Below are 11,070 nucleotides of genomic sequence, written 5' to 3' on the forward strand. Positions count from 1 at the left end.
GACCCTGCATGTGACTGTGTATCTCGCTCTCTGACATACTGAAGCCTTCTCGTTTCCTGTGCTTGTTGTGTACACGTATGCCACCAGCCCATCCTAATCCCTGAGCACCCTGAGCCAGTACCACATCAGGCAGCTTCTGCTCCTACTGTCATGGAGCTCTGTACCAAGGGGATAGGCACTTAGATACTAAGCATGAAAAAGATTAACCTAAACCCCTTGTTGCCAGTAACTTGTTTATTTTGCCGGAAATCTTTTAATAGTTGAGACTATACACAAGTTAAATTTCCCCGCCTTGAGGTGTAATTCTTTTGGGGAACAACACCCTCTCGACGGATTGGAGACAAATTCCATAATAGTTTGTCGGAGGTTACACTCTGGGTCCACTGTTGAAGACAGACATACCCATCCTCTTGACAGAACACGAGGGGAAAGGTAACGTGACGCAGGGTTCAGTTACAGCAATAACAAAATGATGAATAGAGCATTGACATGTTAAAAAAATATGAAACAAACAAGGTATTCCTCAACACAAAATGTCAACAAAAAAAAGACACCACTCAATGACATTTCATAAATATTTCAGTGACGTGTCTTACAAAAGTGATATACTCCAAAAGACAGTATAGTTTTTTTAAATGTTGGAAAGCACCCGAGACAAGGACATGATCTTTAACTCCATATAGACGTCCCCTAATGTAGATTTGCATTCAAGAATATGTTGTAGGCTTACATGTTCTCTTAATAGACATCCCCTACTCGAGATTTGCATTCAAGAAAATGTCATATGTTTACATTTTCTCTTATCATTTAGAATGTAATTGGTTTTCATTGAATTAGAACAAACCATTCTACCACTGTATTCACTACACACATTTTAGATAAATGCAGGGACATTAATATTTGTTTTGAATATAAAAATATATTGTACTACTTTTTCTCAACTTAGCCTGGGTAAATAATTTATAAATCTAATGAAAAGTTTGTTGATTACTACATAAACTATAATCTAAAACCTAACCATTTCAAGTGTTACATTAGGACACCGTCATTGTTTGCATCAGTCATTTGATATCACTTTAAAAAGTGGGAGAGAAAAGCAGTATGATAAAAACCAGCAACAATATGAGCAGACACCAGCACACAGACAGTGGTCTTCATCAGTCTCCTCTAATATCCATGCAGTCAATAAGGGTTTCATACACATTGTCAGAATGCAGAATTCTTATAAAAAAACAATAATAATACAAATTTTTAAAAAGGCCAGACATTGAACATACTCATACTTTGGCTCACTCCATGACAAAGGGAAAACAATATCTCACGCTTATTCAGCCCTAAAAAGAGTTTCCCCATGGATTAACAGCTGCATGAAGAAGATAAATATGTAAGGAGAGATTTACACTGTAGACAGGGGAGAGAGTTGCAAATAGACAAAAACACACTACATTCGGTGATCGAGTGTGTGTGTGTGTGTGTATGTCACGGGGTGCGAGTATGTACATACGCTTGTATATACGCAGTGACAGTGCTTCCAAGCAGGGATCCATCAGAAAAGGGGCAAAAGGGGCGGGACTACTCGGTATGTTCAGTGATTATCATTGGCTGTAAGCGAGTGTGTGTGTGTGTTTGGGGGGTGGGGGGGTTCTGTGGCTTTGACAGGATGTCAACTCCCAACATCCTTTCCTGGCTGCCACTGTCTCCAAGGTCTGAGCATAGGTTGGAGATAGTACTTCTCACCCCCCTTCTATTAACAACTGGTGGGATTTCAGATTTCAAATCAGGTCCCTTTCAATCTCTCACATAATTGTACCAGTCCGGCCTCCTAAAGTTCTTATTGGCTCCCTGTGCATCATCTGGGGGCAGGCTGAGGCTGTGGCGCCATGAGGACCCCTCCCTGGTGGGCCGCCCCCATCCCGGCCAGGACCGACATGGCCACTGCCTCAGCCGCGCATACACTCAGCCCGTTGACGGTGATTGCACCAGGGCTGGGGACAGGGGCCGAAGGCCCGTGCTGGATGACCAAGGCTGTGGAGCCCATAGGCTCGGAGGGGGGATCCCTGGAGCTCTCCTCTCCTCCTGCAGCTATAGACAGAGAGAGAAACATTCACCCTTAAAGAGAGGTGACAGGCAAGCAATAGATTAGATGGATGAGTTGGATCGGTAGGTGGGTGAATGGATGTACAAGTTGATTGGGGACAGATAAATGAGGCTAAATTAAAAATCAAACAGATGGAGTGAATGACAGACTTGTGTGATTGATAGTAGATTCATGTATACACAAAAGTGTGTGGACATACTTCAAATTAGTGGATTTGGCTATTTCAGCCACACCCGTTGCTGACAAGTGTATAAAATCAAGCACACAGCCATGCACTCTCCGTAGACAAACAATGGCAGTAGAATGGCCTTACTGAAGAGCTCAGTGACTTTCAACGTGGCACCGTCATAGGACGCCACCTTTCCAACAAGTCGGTTCGTCAAATTTCTGCCAGAGCTGCCCCAGTCAACTGTAAGTGCTGTTATTGTGAAGTGGAAACGTCTAGGAGCAACAACAGCTCTGCCGCAAAGTGGTAGGCCACACAAGCTCACAGAACGGGACCACCGAGTACTGAAGCGCGTAGCGCGTAAAAATAGTCTGTCCTCGATTGCAACACTCACTGCCAAGTTCCAAACTGTCTCTGGAAGCAACGTCAGCACAATAACTGTTCGTCGGGAGCTTCAGGAAATAGGTTTCCATAGCCCAGCAGCCACACACAAGCCAAAAATCACCATGCGCAATGCCAAGCGTTGGCTGGAGTCGTGTAAAGCTCGCCACCATTGGACTCTGGAGCAGTGGAAACGCGCTCTCTGGAGTGATGAATCACGCTTCACCATCTGGCAGTCCGACAGACAAATCTGGGTTTGGCGGATGCCAGGAGAACGTGCCCTAATGCATAGTGCCAGCTGTAAAGTTTGGTGAAAGAGGAATAATGGTCTAGGGCTGTTTTCATGGTTTTGGCTAGGCCCCTTAGCTACAGTGAAGGGAAATCTTAACGCTACAGCATTCAATGACATTCTAGACAATTCTGTGCTTCCAGCTAGCAACAGTTTGGGGAAGGCCCTTTCCTGTTTCAGCATGACAAGGCCCCAAGTCCACAAAGCAAGGTCCATACAGAAATGGTTTGTCGAGATTGGTGTGTAAGAACAAGACTGGCCTGACCTCAACTTCATCAAACACCTTTGGGGTGATTTGGAACACCGACTGCGAGCCAAGCCTAATCACCCAACATCAGTGCCTGACCTCACTAATGCTCGAGGCTGAATGGAAGCAAGTCCCCACAGCAATATTCCAACATCTAGTGGAAAGCCTTCCCAGAAGAGTGGAGGCTGTTATAGCGGCAAAAGGGGGACCAACTCCATATTAATGCCCATGATTTTAAAATGAGATGTTCGACGAGTTGGTGTCCACATACTTTTGGTAATCTTTTGTAGGTTGTCTTAATTACCTAAGTAGGCAGCCGCCTTCTGCATGGCAGTGACAGGGCAGTCTTTGTGGGCCAGTAGCAGCTGTTTCAGTTGTGTGACCTCGTTCCTCAGCAGACCCACTTCATTCTGACAGAAACAGAACACCACATATAGGCATGAACACACAAGACAATGCACACACAACATTTGTCTTCTCAACCACTGACAACCATACACCAAAACCCCATGGGCACGAGAATCATATTAGAGCTTCTACCAGTATAATACAAATCAGACGGGTTCATGGTTTTAAAGATGGACTATGCAGAAATCACTCCGCCATTTCCTGGTTGCTAAAATTCTAATAGTTACCCAATTTCAGTTTATGTGACAAAACAAGCAAGTATAGTGTAGAGAATCATTGTACCATCTAAACCACTGTGAAATATCTTTTCCATAACCAAAAATATTGTATTTTCAACTGGTGTACAAAACCAAAAGGAAGACGCAAAACAAAATTTAAGAATGGGAAGCATAGAAATAAACCACATAGAACAGATCTGCCGCTTCTTAGACTTGCTTTCAACGAGAATTACATATCTATAACTCACATTTCTATGTGAATTTGGTCAGGTCGCCCAAAAAGTTACATATTGCCTTTGCCCTTCTCATTGCCTTTTATGGTTTATTGTAACTGGCTGTAATAGACAGTTACAGTCTAGGTCATAGTGCAGTAGACTCACGGTCAAAGAGACGTTCATGGTAGCCAGGTCCTCTGCCTTCCTCTCCAGAGAGCCAACCCAAACCTTGCGTTTCTGTCGGCAGCGAGACGCCGCCGCCCTGTTCCTCTCCAGGAAGCGCTGCCTTCTCTCATCTGGGTCGGCCTCCGCACCCCGCCGCCTCCTACCCCCGGTGGGCTGGGCCGGGGACACCTGGGGAGGACGGGGAGGGTGTTATACACCTTGGACTAGGTGTGTGTGCATGAGTGTGTGTATGAGAGAGAGAGAGAGAGAGAGAGAGAGAGAGAGAGAGAGAGAGAGAGAGAGAGAGAGAGAGAGAATGCAAGAGTGTGAGCGTGTGTGTGTGAGCGTGTGTGTGTGAGCGTGTGTGTGTGAGCGTGTGTGTGTGAGCGTGTGTGTGTGTGTGTGTGTGTGTGTGTGTGTGTGTGTGTGAGAGTGTGTGTGTGAGAGTGTGTGTGTGTGTAAAAGTGCATTTGAATGTGTATTTCAAAGTGTGCCCGTGTATACGCCTCTCACCATCATGTCCTCTGAATGTAGACTATACCCAAATGGAGAGGAGGAGCCACTGCTGGTTTGCTGTGTGAGTATATGTAAATCATATATGCATGAGAGTGTGCCTGTGCATTTTTGTATTCACTGTTTGTGCACAAAAAATACATGCAAGCGACATGAGATAATGCATTACCAAATATATAGGGTCAGACGGAATCTGCAGAGAAGTTCTCTTATCAATACCTTTACAGAGTTGCCAGCATATTTAATCTACAAAACATGGTTTTAGTTTGTTCAGTGTTCTTTCCAGTATTTTTATCATTTCTGGAGATAAAGGCCACCCTGCGTCTAGTAGATTCCACCTGACCCTTAGGTATTGTATCAGTATGTATGTGTTTTACCTGTGGCTGTGCAGGTGAGGGGGTGTCAGAATTCTGCGAGGGCTGCTGGCACTGCTCATGTCTCTGGGGGACAGCGGGGCTGGACCCCGGTCCCCCCCCCACCCCCCCTGTGCCCTCTTCCACCCCCCCTGTGCCCCCTCCAGCCCCGTTCTGAGCCCCCAGGCCATGCTGTTGCTGGGTCAGCGCCGCCTTCAGCCTCTACAGAGAGGGAGGGACACACACAGAAATGTCATACAGATGTCAACAACATGCCTTCCTAGGGTTGCAAAACTACAAGTTATTTTGGCTCCCTTTGCCTTCCACTGCCACGGGTAGGCCCACTGCCATTTGGTCCTTAACTCTGTGTGCGGTGTGTAGTGTGAGTCCGCAAGTGCATGCGCCTCTCACCATCTTGGCCTCTGAGTGTAGACTATACCCAGATGGGGAGGAGGAGCCGCTGCTGGTTCCACCAATCGGAGGGCCTGGAATCCCAGGGATGTTGGGCACCATATTAAATGGCCTCGCCAGCTACACATTACAAAAGAAGAGACTAAATAAGAGGACAAAATAACACTTACCAATATCTGCCATTATCAAGTATGTTACTGTTAATTAGACATCTATTACTTTCACTAAAACTGCCGATGTAAAAAGGGCATTATAAATAAATGTGATTGATTCTCACAGATATGACTGAGGTCATATTTGGGCTGGGGAGGAGAGGGACCGTCTGTCCGTTGGGGAGATGCATTACCAGTGGGAAGGAGCCTGTCGGAGAGCTGAGAACAGGAGATTGGTATAAATTAAAAAGACAGAGAGAATACAAATATAGAGAGATGTTGGTAGATTAGACTCACCCCAGTTGTCTGTTGGAGGGTGGGGTTTGTGTGATGACAGAAGTTGGCGACGGCAGTGTCGGGTGCAGGGGGTCGTAACCAAGGTGAATGGGGAGGGACCCAGGCCGTACAATGGTTGGTGTGGGGGTGGAGCTCAACACTGGTTGTGGAGGAGGAAGAGTCTCCTGTCAACACACATCACATCCAGTCAGAGAAACCCAGGTGGGAGTTGAACACTACAGGCCGCTGAGCTGAACCCACTAAGACACCCACTAATTGTCTACTTTTTGCTGACATCTTCTTTACTTGCCTCAAAGTTAAGTGATTACTTTACTCTCTGGCCACCACTGTTCCTTTCTCTCTCTCTCACCCAAGTTACCATGCAAACTTGACAAGAGGAAAGAACACACATCGATTAATCTGTTCAACCATACAACCTGTTCGCCCTGCCCCCAGGTCATACCTTTCCTCTCCCCATTGGCTCCTTGCTACTGTCCGACATGCTGGACGTGGAGTCAGGACTGCCTGGGGGGGAGGAGTCAACCTCCAGAGGCCCCTCATCCTCCTCCTTCACCCCAGACAGGGTCTGTAGGGGTGGGGCCAGAAGATGAGGGGTGGGGAGCTGTGTGGGGACCAACAATCAGACACAACATTAATAAATTGGTCAAACTACCCGTGTTTAAAAACCAAACCCATCCTAGCCCCTCCACCGTCCTCACCCTCACCGGGTTTTTGTTCCTCTGGTCATCCTCATGGGCCTTCCGGAACTCCTGTTCGAAGGAGCTGGCCAGCTCATTGAACAGACCCACCTCCTCACAGTTCTTCAGGAAGCGGGTGGGCGTGGGGGTCTGGTCTGGTGGTAGAGAGAAAGAGGAGACACTGGTTTAGAGGCTTCATAGTACAGGTAAATCCCCTCTGTCAACAACAGAGATTGCTCATCTGTCCACACAGGGTGGTGTTGGTTTGATAGCTAGACAAAAATGTTTCTCTCATAATTTTCTCATAAAGTCAAATTGAGAAATTCTAGGAATAGTAAAGGTAAGCACCTGCGATGATGACGGAATCAGTTCTAGCAGGACCAAATTTTAGGGTCATCTCATGCTTATGTTTGTGGACTGATAGATGGTCTTCATTGGTAAATCTCTGTACACAAAGAAAACGCAAGACACTGGTGAAAGTAATCTGATGGCTCCTAAAATCCGACATCTGTAAAGACAGGAGGGAGAGTGGGAAAAGAGAGTGAGGGATGAAGAGAAAAAGAGTGTAAATTAGAACCTACCTGTCCACAGCCTGGGGCGGTGCACACAAAAGGTCGATCGTCCCCCATCTCAAATAAAGAGCCTGCAATAAAGAGGTATGGGAGGGGAAGAGAATGAAAGTGTGTTATTTTGTCTCTGCCTCTAAAATCTTGGTAGATAAAAAAAAAACAGTCTGTATTGGCTAATACATTAGGGTTAACAAATAGATATTCAGAAGGATTTCCTACTGCCTACATGTTCAATATTTCCAACTAAAGCACCTTGTTTACACTACAATTAAGAAAAACGAAAAATGCTAACGTTACTATCAAACAAATATATTAATGCTGACATTAACAATTTTCTTGGTGACAAAAGGTGATTAAACATATGTCCCAGCTGGCAAATCAAAATGTGATAGCCTTAACTAGCTAGTGTTTTTGAATAGTAAAATACGCCTTTTAGTTACTAACGTTATTGTCCTAGCTAAATGGCCTCCTCTCTGCTGACTGTCAACAAACAGCGCAGTTCACATGGGGTGAATTCATTACGTCTTGCAACAGAAACCGTTTAAGAACCAAATGGAGCAAACGGAACTAAACCGGGAGGAACAAAGCTGAATATTTTCCAATATAAACTCGTTTTCGTTGCAAAACGTTTTCCGTTTTGGAGTAAACGGTTTCTGTTGCACAACGGTTTGCAACAGAATCTGCGTAATTAACGGACCATGCCGTTTGCGACTGTCTCAACCCTGGTTTTAATGTGTATATGATCACAACTAAGACAGAAACTACCTAACAGACTCTGCTAACTAGTTAGTTAGCTAACAATGGGCACGATGGCTAACTATGGGCCAATGATCACAACAGCACGTCAAGTTAGATATAGCTAGCTAGCAACATAATGTCAGACAGGACGAAGAATGGACCTCACTATGCAAAATCTGACAGGCCATCATCATCATCACATGAGATGTTTTGGTACAGGCAGTAAGGTTACAGCAGACCAACCACATTGGCAATCACGGCCGAGGGAATTAAAAGGGCTTCTTGGTGGTCTCTTTGCTAAATTAGCTAGCTTTATTTACCTTCCCCTTTTTTTCAGCTAAAAAACTTGCTAGCTAACGCCTTGCCAGATGATATTGCACAGAACACACAGGCTAGTTAGCTAGCTAACGTTATGTTAGCTGGCTAGGCTAACGTTAATGCACTGACACAATTCGAGGCGCGTCAAATAAGTATTTCAGGATGGGGAAGGTAAATGTGACAGACTGTCAATACACCTGTTCCCCGACAAAGGCTATTTGGTAAAATCTTGATATCTGAACACGAGCAAATCAAATGTTTACAAACTCACCCAACGTCCCTACCTCTCCCCTTCTCCGCTGCTGGAACTCCTACACTGCGCTGCCTGCGTTGGGTTGAAATCGCGCGAGAGGTGAAACTGTTACATTTTTTACGTAACAGGATTACTGGGGTGAAAAATCCGAGATTATGTAAACATGAGGCAGTTTGCATGTGTCCTCAAATGGCAAAAAATAAATATGATGAGAGCCCTGCAATTGACAAATCACGGTGTTTTTCATAACATTTTCACCATATTATGATACATTGTATGTTGTATGCTTTAAGTAATTGCAAGCCTACACATATGTATAATGGCAGAATATTTTCTATTTGTGGAAAATTGCAGTCCCTATGTATGGTAATCCTTTCAGGGCCGGTCCTAGCATTTTGGGGGCCCTAAAGGAGATTTTAGGGCCCCCCCCCCCCCCCCACCTTGTAAGCAAAACATTTTAGTTTTAGCAATGCTGATTATTTGAACACAGAAAAGAAAAGGCACTTTCGCACAAATCTGTCCAAAATAAACTCAGTGCGTTTCTTTGGGACAACAACTCCCATTGTTAGGGCGGAGACATGATCATCTCATCATTATATACAGATCTCTGGACGGATACACTTACGCCTGCTACATTAGTTTAGACCGCATGAGAGGATTGTACACAATGACGAGAGGGACAGAGACAGTTTGTGAAAATATGCCGTATCTACTTGGAAGAACTAGTAAAATGATTTTGTAAGACAGCTCTGCAGCATACTTAGGCAGGCTAGCGAAACAGGATGACTAATGACAGTACAGTGTGGGAGCACATATAATGAACAAAAATATAAATGCAATATGCAACAATTTCAACAATTTTACTGAGATACAGTTCATATAAGGAAATCAATCAATAAAAAATGTATGTTAGGCCCTAATCTATGGATTTCACATTACAGGGCAGCCATGGGTGGACCTGGAAAGGCATACGCCCACCCACATAGGAGCCAGGCCCACCTACTGGGGAACCAGGCCCAGCCAACCAGAATATTTTTCCCCACAAAAGAGCTTTATTACAGGCCGAAATACTCCTCAGTTTCAACTGTCCCGGTGGCTGGTCTCAGATGATCCCGCAGGTGAAGAAGCCAGATGTAGAGGTCCTGGGGTGGTGTGGTTACACGTGGTCTGTGGTTGTGACTCCGGTTGCACGTACTGCCAAATTCTCTAAAATGATGTTGGAGGCAGCTTATGATAGAGAAATTAACATTCACTTCTCTGGCAACAGCTCGGGTGGACATTCCTGCAGTCAGCATGCCAATTGCACCCTCCCTCAAAACTTGATACATCTCTGGCATTGTGTTGTGTGACAAAACTGCACATTTTAGAGTGGACTATTATTGCCCCCAGCACAAGGTGCACCTGTGTAATGACCAGCTTCTTGATATGCTACACCTGTTAGATGGATGGATTATCTTGGCAAATGAGAAATGCTCACTAACAGGGATGTAAATACATTTGTAGCCAACATTTTTGAGAAATAATATTTTTGTGTGTTTCTTAAGTTTCTGGGATCTTTTATTTTAGATCATGAAACATGCGACCAACACTTTACATGTTGAATTTATATTTTTGTTCAATGTAGATAACATTGGGATGGTCTGTCTGGCTGGCTGCGACTGCCTTAGTGATGAAAACATTTTCTAAGGGAATAAAAAATATAGTAATATAAAGTAATATACAACAAATATTTTTATTCATAGTCATTTCCTATTGATGTCTAACCAATGTAGACCTGCAGAGACAATAGAATATTTCCAATGTTTTGGCAGTTGAATGTTCACTATATTTGGCTTTGAAATTTCCATTCAATTCTAAAGTAATTGTAATGTGATAACGCATTTAATGTAAAATTAAACATTGAAAACCATGATAATTATTTTAGAATCAAACCGAATCCGAACCAATTTCAAAAAGCACTAATCGCTCCGCACTATCAGTGACTGACATGAGAAACTGCTGATGCACAACCAATGTTGTGTATATTCTATTACTCTAACTCTCAACAGTAAATTGAGACCCTGAGTGACAACTGCATTTTTTAATGAATTGGTCCTTGGCCCCCTAAGCAACCGCTTGTCAGTTATGCCTGTAGCTATCCAACAGATGGCACCAAATCTGTCACAAAAATCATCTATTTTCTTTGCTGTATTTGTACACTACAATCTTATTTCCACAGCAGCCATTCAAGAGTATTATATGAGAACAAGCCAGTTTGTCTCACCTACATGGAATTCAAGATCCAAAGAATGGGAGGTCAACTCACTGCCTTGGCATTTGTTGGTGATTGAACAAGTGTGACCTTCAGCCCTCAGTGTTGAAGGAGTCCAAGGATGAGTCCGAAATGGAAACCTATAGAATTACTTAGTTTTTCCCCCAGAGGGAAATTCAGTTGTGGCAAGTCCGATAAGTTTTGTACAAGCATCAGTGCATTATTTTAATTAACATTTAATTTGTGACATGTTTATCTTCTATATACACACACACACATTACCTTGCATAGTATTTGTAGCTGTCGTGTGAATGTTGCGCTTATGTCTTACAGTATCTTTCTCTCAGCTCT

The 11,070-nt window shown here is 44.1% G+C and overlaps 1 protein-coding gene across 5 annotated transcripts; it reads right to left on the reverse strand.

The window, feature by feature from the left end:
* Positions 1-216: 216 nt before the first annotated feature.
* On the reverse strand, positions 217-8,556 carry LOC129847101 (cyclic AMP-dependent transcription factor ATF-7-like). 5 transcript variants are annotated; one of them, XM_055914914.1, is made up of 13 exons: positions 8,487-8,556; positions 7,172-7,233; positions 6,939-7,035; positions 6,618-6,745; positions 6,356-6,514; positions 5,914-6,077; positions 5,742-5,835; positions 5,465-5,584; positions 5,078-5,275; positions 4,701-4,760; positions 4,188-4,376; positions 3,486-3,591; positions 217-2,082 (listed from the first exon to the last, which is right to left on the reverse strand). In XM_055914914.1, exons 2-13 carry the CDS (start codon positions 7,217-7,219, stop codon positions 1,850-1,852), a joined length of 1,596 nt encoding a protein of 531 aa, XP_055770889.1. In that variant the 5' UTR covers positions 7,220-7,233; positions 8,487-8,556; the 3' UTR covers positions 217-1,849. The 5 variants fall into 5 exon arrangements, with proteins under 5 accessions (XP_055770889.1, XP_055770879.1, XP_055770899.1 ...); XM_055914904.1 differs by having other exon boundaries at positions 6,612-6,745; XM_055914933.1 differs by having other exon boundaries at positions 1,989-2,109; positions 6,612-6,745.
* Between the last annotated feature and the right edge of the window lie 2,514 nt (positions 8,557-11,070).

The sequence above is a fragment of the Salvelinus fontinalis genome, chromosome 3 (genome assembly GCF_029448725.1).
Source record: "Salvelinus fontinalis isolate EN_2023a chromosome 3, ASM2944872v1, whole genome shotgun sequence".
Lineage (NCBI taxonomy): Eukaryota > Metazoa > Chordata > Actinopteri > Salmoniformes > Salmonidae > Salvelinus > Salvelinus fontinalis.

Excerpts from the sequence above, each read along its gene's own strand:
- LOC129847101 (XM_055914904.1), bottom strand. The coding sequence starts at position 7,219 with ATGGGGGACGATCGACCTTTTGTGTGCACCGCCCCAGGCTGTGGACAG. Across the intron at positions 6,746-6,938 it reads TGATTCCGTCATCATCGCAG|ACCAGACCCCCACGCCCACC; the intron begins GTGCTTACCTTT and ends CTCTACCACCAG. Across the intron at positions 5,585-5,741 it reads ATATGACCTCAGTCATATCT|CTGGCGAGGCCATTTAATAT; the intron begins GTGAGAATCAAT and ends TGTAATGTGTAG.